We start from the raw sequence: 15,085 nt of genomic DNA, 5'->3' as shown, positions 1-15,085 counted from the left end.
TTAGGTGCACATGGTAATTTTCCTCTAGGAAAAAAGACATACCATTGAAAATATTTATAATTTTTTTTTTTTTTTTTTTTTTTTTTTTTTTTTTTTTTTTGTGAGGAAATTATGAATTTATACTGGATAATTAGCTAAACCCAAAAGGTGACAAAAAGTAGAAAATTTCTCTATTGGACAATCAACTAGTACAGATCAGCAAATCAATTCGCCGCAAAATCCACGTCAGAAAACAAAAAAAAAAATCCCGACCTTTTTATTCGTCCCACAATTTCCCTTTTCATTTTCCTTTTATTTTTGAGGCAGAAAATTATCCATGTCTCCATTTATTCTCCTTCCATTTCTTCACCAAGCTCTTTGAGCTGCCCTGTGAATGTATCACTTTCTCTCTCCTCGCCATCAATGAGGCTTCAAGCTCACCTTGGCGTTGACTACATTCCACGGCTTCTCCATCACTCCGCCGCCACTTTCTCGCCGGAAAATCCTCAAATTCCGGCGAACAATATCCGTGTTTTCCGGCGAGTTCTTACCTCAAGATGCCGTTTTACTATCCGAAATTCCGGCGAAAATCACGAGAATTCCGACGAAGTTAGCCGCGGAAGAAGAGGTATTATTTTCACACCATTGCTTGCTGTTGGTGCTGGTTTCCTCCGATCGGCGGTTGTTAAGGCAGACGAGAAGCTTCCAGAAGCGGCGGTTACTCCGGCGACTCCGCCGCCGGCGGAGAAGAAGGTGGAGGAGATATCGTCGAGGATATACGATGCGACGGCGATTGGAGAGCCATTAGCGGTGGGAAAGGATAAGAGTAAGGTGTGGGAGAAGGTGATGAATGCGAGAATTGTGTATTTAGGTGAAGCGGAGCAAGTTCCGATTGGCGGCGATAAGGAGTTAGAGGTTGAAATTGTGAAGAATTTGAGGAAGAGATGTGTTGAGAGTAATCGTACTCTTTCTTTGGCTCTTGAAGCTTTTCCTTGTGATTTGCAGGAGCAGCTCAATCAATTTATGGATGGAAGGTTGAATTCTCTATTTTTCTACTTTTAATTTGTCATAATTTATGTTATTAATTAGTCACAGTTGTGTTATCTTGATTTTGTTAGTGATTTTGTTGATTCGTGAATGTTTTAGCTTTAATTTTGTTGATTTGATTGTACTTATATGAACGGAACTTATCTTATACGGAGTATGAACTTATGACAGTTTCAATTCGTATTTATGTGTCCCTATAATTCTTAAATCGAATTTAAAAGTGTTGGTCATGGACTATTATTGTAGCTCGTTAAACCTTCAATGACACTTGTCTGAATTTATTACTGTGGAATGTATCACCATGATTTGATAAAGCTATTTATCTTTAGTAGATGGGCTCTGAACTTATTACATTGTATATGTACTCGTAAATTACATGGTATATAAGTGTGTTCTGTTTTCAATTTATGTGAGTAGGTATTGTGGAAATGGTTTTCAGTTTCTGTTGATTTGTTTGGATTATAAGAGAACTTTCATTGTATTCCAACAAGTTTTCTTAGTAGTTGGGATTTTGCTTGTCAATGCATTAGGTCTTGGATAAGGTTCTTCTTTTTCCGTTGTGTTTGTTGAACTGACCTTTGAGCCTCAGACGAATTAATAATTGTCTTTCTGGAAAATTTACCTACAAAACCCTTGAAATTTAAGCTTGGGGACTTGCTACCATAGGACTATTCCTTGATGAGTCTTTGGAATTTAGGTGTTATGGCTTTGTTATGGCAAATGGCTTTTATCCCGTTTTTGAAATGGTTTTTGGCTTTTAGTTTAATTAATTTGTCTAGTAGTTAAAAAATTATGGCAAATGGCTTTTGAACTAGCGGATATGCTAACAAACGATTTTACCCTACTAATAACTAAATAACACAGTACTGACAGCTGGTCAGATAAGTAAATTGCACAGGCCAACATGTGTAACTCTAAACCTGAGATGCCGTAGAAGGCCATATTGGGTGGTGGTCAATACTTTAGAGGGTGACAAATTGGCTATATTTGTGCTTGTTGTCGAATCAATGAGCTTAGTAAGCAGTCTTAAAAGTCTATGATAACAAAGTTTCAAATTGTTGTAGGGTGTCAACTATCTGCAACCCTGGAGCTCATTGTGCTTTACATGATCTATGAAACTATGCATGAAATTGGTCTTCCAGTCAAATCTTATCAAGAACTCCTATTTCTGAAAAATTTGTGAAACATTTGACAGGATAGATGGGGACACCTTGAGGTCTTATACAGCACACTGGCCACCTGAGCGATGGCAGGAATATGAACCTCTTTTAGGTTACTGCCGTGAGAATGAAGTTCGCCTGGTTGCTTGTGGTGCTCCACTTGAGGTGCTTTTTTTTTTTTTTTTTTTTTAATTTTTTTTTTTTTTTAAATTTTTTTTTTTAATACCTGTGTGTTTGGGATAATTACATCATCCAAGAGCGATATTTTATTTAATGCTAATATACTATTTTTTAAGACACCATGTAGTACTGCAAATTTTGGTGTCTCTGTGTAGAATGGGCCTTAGGATATTATGAAGTCATTTGCCTATTTGACATGCGTATTGTACTATTGTTTTCCTGAAATGTATGTTCTCCTTCATCATCTTTTATAATCCAGGAAATTAGGTTTTGTGTTGTGTTTCCTATCTCATGGTTCTCTGGTTGTGTATCTGCTGTTAAAATATGTGGTCAGTGAATTTTTACTCCTCTCCTTTCACCCCCACTCCTAAAACAAAATAGCCAAATGAAATTACAGTTATTATTTTTCATAGCTGTAAGCCTGTAATGCTTTCTTTTGGATGTATGTGCTAAAAGTGTTACCAAATCCTTTCTCCTTTTACATTTATTTTCCAATTTTAATGGTGGTAAGCTTAATTTTAATACAACTAGGTGATGAGGACAGTCCAAGCTGAAGGCATTCGCGGACTTTCAAATGCTGATCGTAAAAAATACACTCCTCCTGCTGGTTCAGGATTTACAGCAGGCTTTAATGCCTTTTCTCGTAAATCATATAAGGATCCGACTTCTTTAAACGAGGCGTTAACTTTTGGTCCAAGCTCATATCTCTCAGTACAAGCTAGGGCTGTTGAGGATTACACTATTGCTCAGGTCATTCTGCAAGCAGTGACAGATGAAGGAGCTTCTGGGTTGCTTGTTGTTATCACTGGTGCAAGTCATGTCATTTATGGACCTCGAGGCACAGGAATTCCAGCAAGAATTTCAAAGAAAATGCAAAAGAAGAACCAAGTTGTTATGCTACTCAACCCAGAAAGGCAATCTATGAGAAGAGAAGGAGAAGTTCCTGTGGCCGATTTCTTATGGTACTCTGCAGCTAGACCTTGCAGTAGGAATTGTTTTGATCGTGCTGAAATTGCACGTGTCATGAATGCTGCTGGCAGGAGAAGAGATGCACTTCCTCAGGTAACTTTTTTTTATTGTTATTACTAAAAATGGGTTGTCTTCAAGACCGCTATTTAATACATTTAAACTCAGACTAAATAATTTGACCTCTTACTTTGGTTAAGCTACTTTCGTTGAATGCTCCCTGATTTTAGTTGTTGATATTTAAGACTTCACACCTCTTCTCAAGAGAAACATCCACCAGGAACTTGTATGGCTAACTTTTTTTCAACCTAGAAGAGAAACAGGTCAATCTGCAATGGACATTATTTGTTCTTTACTCACTTATGGTGTCTGACTGTCTTTAGAAATAAACCCTTCTTCAATAATTACTGGGGTGCCTGCAACCCTCAAATATCTCTAGAATTCCATGCATTGGAACTATGTAACAGAGTAGCGGTGTCTTGATGGGTACATTCCCATGAGAAATGCAAATTGGTTCCGTGCTTTGCAGCCATGGTAACATATTAGCAACCTTGCTATGCGTAATATTCTGTATATTAGTTATCACAGTCCTTAAATTACCTACATCTGAATTTTGCTATCTATGAATCATCACTTGCTAGAATGAATGTCACCCTTCAAAATAAGAGAAAAATTCAGTGGAGGGGAGTGATTTCAGATACTTGTAAAGAAAATCAATCAAAGCCTTAATCCCATAAGCGGGGTCGGCTACATGAACCAAAAGTAATTATTCGGTATAGTTATCCACAAAAATCTTCTTCCTACATCCCTTATGATCAAATACCTCATTCTCATGCAAATCCATATGCTTCATATCCTTCCTAACTCCTTCCAACCAAGTCGGGGATTCTTGTTATAAAGAAAACCTTTATCTAAATTCATGTTATAAAGAATTAAAGCATCAAATGTTACATGATGGCAGTCAGGTTACAAATGTGAAACATTAGATTCCCTCTGTTATAAACTAACTTAGGAGGGGCACTTTGGGAAGTCTAGTATTATTAGGTTAGTAGTTTTTAGCTTAGTATAAATAGAGAGAGGGAAGAAAGAAGAAGGTAGGCAGAAATTTGGTGTGAACCTTGAGAGAGTTATGGCCTAAAGCCATTGTTGGAGAGTTGTGAGCTAAACCTATCATGTGTAATCCTTCCACCATTATCAGTCAATACTAAAGCTTCCATTTATATTTATTCTTCATATTCAGTCAATTTACAAAAATCAAATTATATAGTTCAATCAGTCTTTTCCTCTCTATTTCCTGTTATTTGTGTGAGTTAAGTTAGCAGTAATTCTAGTTCATTACACCTTGCAAATCGACATTGAGATATTTCATATAATGAGTAACTCAAGGTTTTAGTTTACATCCTGGAAATGTACAATAGATTTTATTGGCTATCTGTCTTTCAATGTCTTGGGAAATCAATGTACGAAAGGAGAGTTGTGATATAATCAACATGTTTCAGATTTCATCTCAATTGAAAACTTGTTTTGTGATATCCTAATTAACATGTTTAATAAATCCGTAATTAAAGAGACTTGTGTAAGTTCTTTTCACATTATCCTCTATAAACAGAGGACGCAAAACATATGTAATGATGAGATCTGATTTTTAATTATTTTTTTAATTTTATTTTTATTTATCTTGCTTATTTCTTGACATAAAATACGACAGTGTTTGTTCTTGAGTTATCTTACAAACATTAAATAAAAACTTCTTGTAGAAATCAATTGTCTCTTTTTTGTATCTCAAAAGTTTTATCATTTCATCCTCTTGTATGACTTGTATCTTAATTGAAAACCGTTATGAAATTAAACCATAAGGAAAACGATATTATCATCTGCATAGAACACTTATCCAGTCCTCTAGTATACTAAAACCCGAAATTGTAATATATTTGCTCTCATCAAGTAATCAAGAAAGTTTTTAGCAATAGGTATCAAGTGTATGTTTCCCTAGCATTATTCTTTGACCTGATCAATGGTCTTAAAATGCTTCTCAGGACCTTCAGGAAGGACTTGATCTTGGTCTCGTGTCTCCGGAAGTGCTACAAAACTTCTTTGATTTGGAGCAGTATCCCATTATATCAGAACTTACTCATCGGTTCCAGGTAAGCTAGTTGTCAGAGTAAATGCTTAGTTACTTATCCTAATTTCAAAATGCATAGAGCTGTTTTCTTTACACTTTCAAGATTGTTTATTTTCAAAAGCTACAAATGACTTAATTTTGTTTGGGGAGGGAGGTTGGGGGGTGGGGGGGAGTGGAAAGAGCCCAAAGAGGTGACTGTATCATAATGTATATGCTTTCTGTGCAGGGTTTCAGAGAAAGATTATTAGCTGATCCAAAATTTTTAAACAAATTAGCTATTGAAGAAGCTATATCACTGACAACAACTCTAATTGCACAGTATGAGAAACGGAAAGAAAATTTTTTCCTGGAAATTGACTATGTCATTACTGACTCAGTCAGGGGAGCTGTAGTTGATTTCTTTACTGTTTGGCTTCCAGCCCCAACCCTTTCCTTCTTATCTTTTTATGAGATGGTTTCATCTGATAGTATGGATTCTCTAAAGGGTTTGTTGGGATCCATCCCAGATAATGCTTTTCAAAAAAATCCTGTTGGGAAAAACTGGAATCTGAATCACCGGCTTGCATCAGTGGTTTTTGGTGGGCTGAAACTTGCTGGAGTTGGATTTGTATCAAGCATTGCTGCTGTTGCTTCTTCAAATATCCTATATGCATTACGTAATTACCTCAATCCATCTCTGGTCACAAACCAGAAGATAAAAAGATCACCAATCCTAAAAACTGCTGTTGTCTATAGTAGCTTTCTTGGAACATCAGCAAATCTCCGATACCAGGTAAATTGATCTTTGGCTAATATAATTGCAGTCATAGCAACTTTGATTGGTATCATGCAAATATTGTTTGTTGTTACCTTATACTTCTAATTGCATGCAAGGTGCAATCTATGTACCATCTCTTGGTAGCATCGTTGATGCTGCAAAGGTTTGATATTAACAAAAACAGTTTTTTTACTGCATGTCTGCATGCAAAATTCATACCAATTATACCATTTAAATAAATTTACGTAGGGCCTCCTCATATGCCATTGGAGAATTTATCTCTTTCATCTATTTGTTAAAGCCCATGGTGAGCGAGCTATGTAATTATTAACGATTGCTTTGGAAAATTATATTATCAAATACGACAATTATATATGCTTGTCCGTACAAATTACTAGATATTCCATTTGCCAATACACTAATTTAATAGATTTTATGAATAACTGTAACCTTTATCTGAGGTCTGTGCAAGGAAATAAAGATGTCTTTTTGTAAAGTAACTTAGTTGCAAATATTTTTATACTTTTTATAAATTACTATGTCTGATGCATAGAAACAATGGCCATAGAAGTCTCTTGACTGTTGATATAAAGCAGGAAACTGGCTCTACTAGTCCATGATAGGGAAGAAGAGTCGTGATTTGTGATTCCCTTTACCTTAGCATTGTGCAGTTGTGATATGTTACTAATTTCGGAACTTTTGCTGCAGATTATTGCTGGTGTAGTTGAGCATCGTATATCTGAGCTCCTACCTTCTCAAACGCTGCTTGTAAACATGCTATCCTTTTGTGCGAGGGTAATAAATTCCTATTGGGGAACCCAGGTTAGCTTGCCATTTCATTATCACTGCTGAACAGTATTTCCATTCATACTTTTTAGCTCACTCTTGTCTGATAATTAATAACTGGGAATTCGTACATCTTTCTTTTGAGCTAGTTTAATCTGCTCGATAACACTTCATGAGCTTAATTTATATTTTAGTCCTTGATACTGTTAATTAGTGTCGATTTGTCAAGCTCAGTCATATTTTGGCACAAAATTAGAAGCGCACACAATATAAACACTACAAGTTTGTATATTGTATTCATTTAGATATATCGTTAAATACTCTTTTTAAGTTTAGTGTTGCTACATAAGAAATCTATTTGTTCAATTTGAGGGTTTGGAAAGAAGCAATTAGCTTTTGTGGGAATGATCAATTTGGCAAGTGAGTTTTGGATGCTCAAAGACAGCTCATGGCTCTTAAGTTTAACATAGCTACTTTTTTATAGTGTCTTGCTTAATAAAGCTATTGTTATTATCACTGCATATTGCTTTGCTGCCAGTGCAGAATTCTGCCTACTCTTTGGTACTTTATCCATCTCATAAGTGGATTATTTTCAAATTACAAAAGAATAGAGGAATATTCATTTATTCCATAGTCATATACTCACATATACAAATAATACAATACCCAGCATGATTCGTTCCAATGCAATTTTCAACTATATTTGGGATCTCAAATAATACCATATTCTTTTTTTACTATATTTATGAATTGAAAGGAAAATATCAAATAGTTCCAATGCTTATGACTTTTTTTTTAAACTCTGCAGCAATGGATTGATTTGGCACGTTATACTGGGCTGCAGACTCGCAGTGTTGAATCATCTCCTGATGTTTCCGATTCTGTTGAAGCTTCTTCCGTCGAATGCAGTAGCTCAGATGAAACCAATGTCAATGACATTAAAAATCAGTGAGCTTACATTTGATTGCATTACTATTTATACTTGTATGTAATACATGTGCTGATGCCTAGGTCTATAGATAACAGGGCAAAGCAGATTTTTTCAAAAAAAAGCACTTCCTTAGATTAGGACTTTTTTGTATGACATCACACTAGGAGAGTGACATGTATTACTGTATAAAAATGAATATAGTTCGCTGACTGATATATACTATAGCAGCAATTTTGGGCAAAGCCAATAACTTTTCCTGCTTCAGTCCTGTCCTCTCTTTTCATATTCTCTATAGGAATCCCATCTTTGCAGTAGGGTACCCTATGTGATTTTCAAGTGTTCTATTATGCTTATGAAGTTTAAATTGTACAGTTTTCTATTCCAATATTGATGATCATTTGTGTGATGTCTATGTCCTTCTGTAGGCCGTAGTTTCTGTAAAAGGCACGGCATTATTTCGATCATACTCATAAAGATTGGTGGTAGGCATTGGATTGGGACTGAAAGGTTAGTAGTTCAGTCTTATGAGAAAGATTACGATTATTAGGAGAAATCGAGGTCACAATGACTGTGTTAAGATTAAGGCAGATCTTTTATCCCTGAAACAATTAGAAAATTTTAGTGTTCCTGCAATTTTTAGTGAAGTTTAATTGACTTGATCAGTTGACCCTGTCACTGCCTACTTAGGTGCCATGAGGTCTTCCATTTCATTTACGAGTATATATTGCAAGTTTGAGGAACTATAAACTTAGAAATTTTTTTGAGATAGGCATTTATACAGATTTTAGATACAACCTAGACATCTACTAGACCTATTTTTCCTATGCTACACCAATCTAGAAATCGGGACTAATCTAGGACCTATTTTTCCTAATAGGATTTGTGAATCTATCTATAGTAACTGTCCGTCATCGGGCTATTTTCATCATCTATTGAAATTTCCACCGATGGGTTATGAAGGTCACTTATTCTTTCAGTAAATGGCTCATCATGTACATACATATCCCTATTTTGTGGCACTTGACCAGTAGATGAGTTGATTTTTCCGGTCATCTTTTGTTGATGTACAACCAACACGGATGCTGTGGTTTTAGCATCAGGAGAGGCAAGTAAGTCACCGATTACACCAAGCTCAGGACATTCACTCCATTCATGGAGTCCAAATAGAAGCGGGGAGTGCTGATGGCTTCTTCCCACTAGTATTAGATCATAGCTATTATCCATAGTTCTAATAGATTCAGCCAACCCAACGCCATCTTTTACCAATGTTTCCTGGTACATGAACCGCTCATTTCCAGAGTTAGCCTTCTTATAGAACTCAATGGTTTCACTTTCATGCTTTCTCTCTCTTGAAGTATCCCGACCTAAGAGAAGAAAACGGATGACTGTTACTGCAACTTGCTCATGCTTGACCATTCTAGCTCCATAGGCTAGTGATTCTATGTCATCTACCCCTCCGATGAAGAGCACAGCAACACGATAGATTGACTTGTTATTGAGAATTGACGAAGAACCATTTATTGGACCTCGGTCAATGAGAATCCCGAGTGAGCATGGAACACACTCGAGTAGCTTAAGGTTCATCTCCTTAATGGGCCGGTTCACTGCCTCCACTGTGCCATCTATAGCCCATTGTTTGTGAAATGGCAAGATTACAAAGTTGGCTCTCTTGTCAGATGCCACCCTGCATACATCATCATGCATGGCATCAAAGTGAGACATATTTGTGTAGACCTGCACTGAGGCTTTGCCTTCATTTTGTCTTTCATATTGCTGGAAAGCATTAGAGATATGGTTACTACATGAGCTGGTTGGCTCAAGGGTTCGCTGGGGCCTGTAGGCTAAGAGCATGGGCGCTGACTTGCCTACAACTTCTACTAGGATGACAACTATGACTGAAATAGGGCTTTCTTCGGAAGCACCTGAGGCTTCTAGAACGTCTACTAGGGTAGGGACATTGTTGTGTTGGTGAACACACACCACCATTTTCATCTCCCTGTCTATCTTGTGATGTTGAATGGTCATCCTCGTCACTGGAACATATCTTCTTGAAGGACCATAATAAATTTTGACAAGAGGAGATATGATTGCAGTCACTAATGCTGCAGAGAGTACCAGCACAGTGAAGTCCTGGCCTGATATTTTCTGTAGTTAGCAAAGAATTGTGTTAGGCATGGAAACAAAATAACCCTAGATTGAGAATACATACTGTTAGAAGGTCTCCATTTTTAGAATATGATTGGGTTCATACCTTATCCTCTAAGACCAAGTTGTAAATGATTAGCTCATTGATGCCCCTGGTATTCATCACGAGGCCAAGCACGAAAGCCTCTTTAAAAGGTATATTGCCATGCATTGCTGGTATCATCACTGCAGCAAACTTAGCAGCTACTCCAGCAAAGACAATTATTCCTGTCTGCCATGATTTCCTGAAACCAATACTGAATATATCTGTCTTCAACCCGCCAATGGCGAGAAATGTAGGATAAAGCAACCCGGAAACAAAGGTATCCAACTTTGACACAACTGCAGCTCCGAGAGGTGATGAATTGGGTATGGCTAATCCCAAAACTACAGGTCCGAGGAAGTAATGCTGTCCAACAATCTCACTTAGCAGGGTAGATATAAACAACACTACAAATATAATGCTTAGTTGCAACTCATTCACTCCTGACGAGGTTGAGGGTGCAATTTTGGTTCCTTTATATGGTACCAGGAACCGCAACAGGAGATACCGAACCACAACAACAATACTCACGATGAAACCTAAGATGGACATGATTGCTGCCATCGACCTTAGGAAGCCCTCTTCCTGAGTCTCAAAGTATGCAAACACAAAGGCACAGGTGCTCAAAACAAGGAGGTCATAGAACATAGAGGTGGCCACAGCTAAGCGGCCCACCTCTGTGTTGAAGATCTTGAGCTCAGCCAAAAGACAAGCAATGGCTGGGAAAGCAACTAAGGATTGGGATCCCACTAGTAGAGGTAAGGATTTCCGGAGTTCAGATTCGATGTTAACTGTATTCATAATAGCAATGGTAACAGATAGGGGAATGATTAGAGTAAAGATGAAGAGGGACATGCTTATTGAGATGGCGATTTTTTCGGGCTTAAACATTAAGCTAGCATCCATCTTTACCCCAATAGAGAACAGGAAAAGAACAAGGCCAAAAGTGGATAGTGTTTCCATGATTACATTTCCTCTTTGAGGAAATAAAATTGCTGCTACATTTGAAGCTTTCCCAAGAACTGATGGCCCTAAAATCACACCACCCTGCATTTCAAATCAGATGAAATTTTAATTTGGATAACTTCATAACTAGTTACAAAAGCATCATTTCGTAATGTAGTCTATGTTGCACTAAAGGCAAGTTCAGCGCGCCATGGCACAATGCACGGATTTCGAGTTTGTGCACAGGGTGTTATGGTCATAACACACAGGAGCAATCTATTTGTATCTTAAAATTTTGGTTCAATTTTGCATAAATGACCCCCTTCTCTCAAATGAGACCACTAAAACATTAGATGAGAAAATAGAAACTCTTCACATAACCTATTGTTAACTTGTTACACACTTTAGCCTCATATTCACATCTTACAATATTTTTTTATGATCATACATCAAATATGACGGAACTTAATCAATAGTCGTCCATTCTTAACCATCTCCTTAAATTCGACGTAAATTATTACTGACTACTTGACTTGAGCATCAAAGGATTCATATGTTGCATACTAAAATCACACGTACGAAAAACATACACATTGATGCATCTTTTAGATGTTGTCGTGGAATCGAAAACACTTACAAGAATTTGACATACAATGGTGGATTGTCCAAGGGGCCTAAGGCAAATCTCGGCAGCTTTGGAAGTGAGGGATATCAAGATGAGTTGAGCTAAAAGAAGTGGAACGCTTGACCGCAAAGGATTGTTACCATACCACATACCACGAGAATTGACCATTGTAGGGTTATGGCAATACATTGATCTGTTTGCAAACGTTTCCATCTCCAATGCAATCAACAATCATAACACAAATCAATAATTGTTGCCTTTTCTTTTTGTTGGTATTTTTTTGGTTGAATATATGATTATGTTAGGGGAAATCAGAGAGAAAAAGAAAAGAAAAGTGATAGTTTGTCTTTGTTTTTTTTTATTGAATGATCAACTTTTTTGGGGAATGAGGTGCATGAGAGATTGAGAGTAAAGGGAGGGTGAAAGAACGGACATTCTTTTGAATCAAAAGAGTAAAGCGGTGATTCTTATTTTCTATATAGGGTTTTTTTTTTTTAGTTGTTATATATAGTTGGAAAATTGATACTTGCGGCTATATAAAAATGAAAATCAATAGAGAAAACATGGACAAAAATACTAATTTTTTTTTGTAATGAAACAAAAATACTAATTCAAATACCAATTTTAGGTATTTGTTTAAATTAAACATTATTTTTAATTTTTAATTTTTTTTTCTCATGATTTCTAACTTTTATACACCATGATACGAAATATTATACTTTAAATCTATATTTATTTGACCCATAATTCTTGATACAATATTACATCAATGTAGTAATAAATAACGGATCAACAAGGCTAAAATGGGATGATGCTTAAAAGACTAAGTCTTTAGATTGAATTCTATCTTAAGAATAGATAATTGTGAGTAACTCAAATGAATTGGTACAAATGCTATAGGATTGAGGTACTACTATATTGATACTTTATTAATTATACAATGTTAACCGACAACTGATCCAATTAGCTCACCTACTTGCTACTTGCTACGGGATCAACATGTTCGTTAATATTCGTATTCTAATGTAATTTAATTTCTTTAAGCTAATGTTTTTAAAAAAATATTGAGAAGAAAAAAGAAAGTAGCACAATTATTTAAATGGGGCGTGACGTGAGTCATGTTATTAAAGCAGTAAAAATGAAATGTGTCATCTCTCAGGTGGATGAGGTTATGGATTAGAACAAACTACAATGACGTGTTACTCATTAATTAAAATTTAATTTAATACATTTAAAAAAAAAAAAAAAAAGAATAGCAGTGTATTTAGCCCTTTTGTTTCTTCCCACGTGTCGGCTGCTCCCCAACTTGCGTGGACCTGCTCCACAATAATATTAATATGGACCCGAGGTCTATACACATGCAACTGACATTATATTAAACATAGTGATCCTTATTTTTAATATAGTAACCTTATTTTAACATAATAACCTTTATTAAGAGTTGTATAACGTTTAATACTATTGTGAACTTGAAGTACGACGTTATGACTCTAATTTTTAACGTAATGACCTTTATTATTTATATTGACCTTATAAAATATTTCATTAAAAAAATTAACTTCTTATAGCCTTATTACCAAAATGACTTTTATTTTCAACATAGTGACCTTCATTTTATTATAGTGACTTTTTTTTTTATTAATAAAACAACCATAGTTTATCTAATGTTAGTGGTCCACAATAAATTAGTGTGAACCAGGTCCATTTAAGAATTTGTACTAAAGCTCACTAATCCTAACCCATCGCCTGAAGGAGTTATGTCTTCGATAAGTGCAATTACTAGATATATCAAAGGATCACAGTTATGGAGATAATAAGTTCATACTATAAGGTTGCCAATGTCTATTGCTAGATATGACAATTGGTCTTTGGGCTTGTCAAATGGTCCAAAGCCTTATAGGATGGATCCTACAAGGTCACACACTAGAGTATTGGGTTAAACAAGTTGGAGGCCCATTATTGGGCCTCATGAGTATATGACACACCTTATGTTTGGGCTTGGATTGTAAGTAGAGTTTAATTAGGATTTGGACATGGTTTTATTTCTAGATATGATTTATAAATATAAATCATGCCTAGGGTTGTATGACATAACAATTTACACAGTGTGAATTGTCAGACAAGCAACCAAGAAATCCCAAACCCTAATTCTCTCTCTCTCAGTTTCGGCCCTCTCTCTCTCCTCCCCTTGTCCGTGCGTTCCTCCTCCCTTGGTGGTGCGTGGGTGGTGTTGTGGTGTGCTCGTGTCTCTAATCTCCGTTGAAGGTTGATTGAAGCGTTCGATCACAACTAACTAGCATTAGTGGAGGTTTAATCCGTGCTCGTGGACTAAGTAGAGGAATCACACGTGGGGTTCTTTGTCTCCCTTTTTGTTCTTGCTCGATCACTTGTGGAATCACGCTTCAAAGGTATAATTCTTACTTCTTTATGTGTTATGCATGAGATCCTTGGTTTGGTGCTATGTGAATATGATTCATGTTATTTCCGCAATTAGTACCTATAATCTCCTACATCGCCCACTAAACTGATTTTTACAGAGTACTTAACAAAATGCACAGGCTTTTTACACTTTCTCCTCTGCGGTGTTCTTTGATGATATATTGTAATATGCTCTGCTCTGTCGATTCAATCTGCATTGTTTTGCTTTATAATGTTATGTTGTGCTCTGTTTTGCCCGCCCAAAAGCTTAAAAAAACCGAGATTAAGGGCCTTTTTTGATTTACTGAACTGAACTGATTGGAGCTGAGATAAACTGAACTAAATTAAATATTTTATGAGAGAGGGAAATTTGGATATGAACTGAAAATAAGCCAAAAAAAACGGACCCTAAATTTATAACAATAATATTCAATTGCCCTCATCATTAAATTATAAATACGTGTAACATTACATACCTAATGCGCACAATGAAATAATTTACTCCGTAATTACTAAGTACCACTAACACGCATAATATAACATCCAATTATATAGAATTATAGAAAGAACACTCCCCAACAATCTCCTTAATTAAAGAAGCGGTTGATCATAATTGGTACTCCGTAGTCTATAATCCACACTTTTTGAGGAAATTTTGAGGTTTCGGGCCCGGTGGTAAAAAGTGTTAACACCCTAGGGGATATATTTCGGCGTCATATAATGCCGTTTGAAACCATATATGATCATTATATGTTGTCATCAACGTACATGGTAGGCTTGAGTTTACGAAATCAACGCAAGTTATGAACGGGTAAAATGACCGTTTAAGAGCATATTGGATGGTTCAACCGACCCAATCGGACATCCGAAGGATATTAGAGACCAGAGTAAACATCTCGGCGATTTTTATTTCCGGGCGAAAAAAGGTCAAAAAATTACAAA

At 36.2% G+C, this 15,085-nt stretch overlaps 2 protein-coding genes across 2 annotated transcripts; one reads left to right on the top strand and one right to left on the bottom strand.

The window, feature by feature from the left end:
* The first annotated feature begins 311 nt into the window (after window positions 1–311).
* LOC145594940 (protein RETICULATA-RELATED 6, chloroplastic-like) lies at window positions 312–8,220 on the top strand. The gene is made up of 7 exons (XM_081651291.1): window positions 312–1,013; window positions 2,222–2,351; window positions 2,898–3,428; window positions 5,369–5,476; window positions 5,681–6,226; window positions 6,920–7,033; window positions 7,806–8,220. Exons 1-7 carry the CDS (start codon window positions 403–405, stop codon window positions 7,947–7,949), a joined length of 2,184 nt encoding a protein of 727 aa, XP_081507417.1. The 5' UTR covers window positions 312–402; the 3' UTR covers window positions 7,950–8,220.
* A 596-nt stretch (window positions 8,221–8,816) lies between these two features.
* LOC145596082 (cation/H(+) antiporter 15-like) lies at window positions 8,817–13,430 on the bottom strand. Its single transcript, XM_081652513.1, has 4 exons — window positions 13,422–13,430; window positions 11,738–11,938; window positions 10,180–11,202; window positions 8,817–10,073 (listed from the first exon to the last, which is right to left on the bottom strand). The coding sequence occupies exons 1-4, from the start codon at window positions 13,428–13,430 to the stop codon at window positions 8,817–8,819; spliced, it is 2,490 nt and encodes an 829-aa protein (XP_081508639.1).
* Window positions 13,431–15,085: the final 1,655 nt, after the last annotated feature.

This window comes from Chenopodium album, chromosome 19 (genome assembly GCF_948465745.1).
Source record: "Chenopodium album chromosome 19, dcCheAlbu1.1, whole genome shotgun sequence".
Taxonomy (NCBI): domain Eukaryota; kingdom Viridiplantae; phylum Streptophyta; class Magnoliopsida; order Caryophyllales; family Amaranthaceae; genus Chenopodium; species Chenopodium album.
Note: the sequence above shows the minus strand (reverse complement) of the source record. Positions and strands in the feature narration are given on the sequence as shown.

What these genes read in the sequence shown, in the direction of transcription:
- LOC145594940 (XM_081651291.1), top strand. Translation starts at nt 403, where the DNA reads ATGAGGCTTCAAGCTCACCTTGGCGTTGACTACATTCCACGGCTTCTC. An exon ending in AACTTACTCATCGGTTCCAG is followed by an intron (nt 5,477 to 5,680) that starts GTAAGCTAGTTG and finishes CTTTCTGTGCAG; the next exon opens with GGTTTCAGAGAAAGATTATT. An exon ending in ATTCCTATTGGGGAACCCAG is followed by an intron (nt 7,034 to 7,805) that starts GTTAGCTTGCCA and finishes TAAACTCTGCAG; the next exon opens with CAATGGATTGATTTGGCACG.
- LOC145596082 (XM_081652513.1), bottom strand. An exon ending in CCATTGTATGTCAAATTCTT is followed by an intron (nt 11,203 to 11,737) that starts GTAAGTGTTTTC and finishes TTTGAAATGCAG; the next exon opens with GGTGGTGTGATTTTAGGGCC. An exon ending in ACTTGGTCTTAGAGGATAAG is followed by an intron (nt 10,074 to 10,179) that starts GTATGAACCCAA and finishes TGCTAACTACAG; the next exon opens with AAAATATCAGGCCAGGACTT.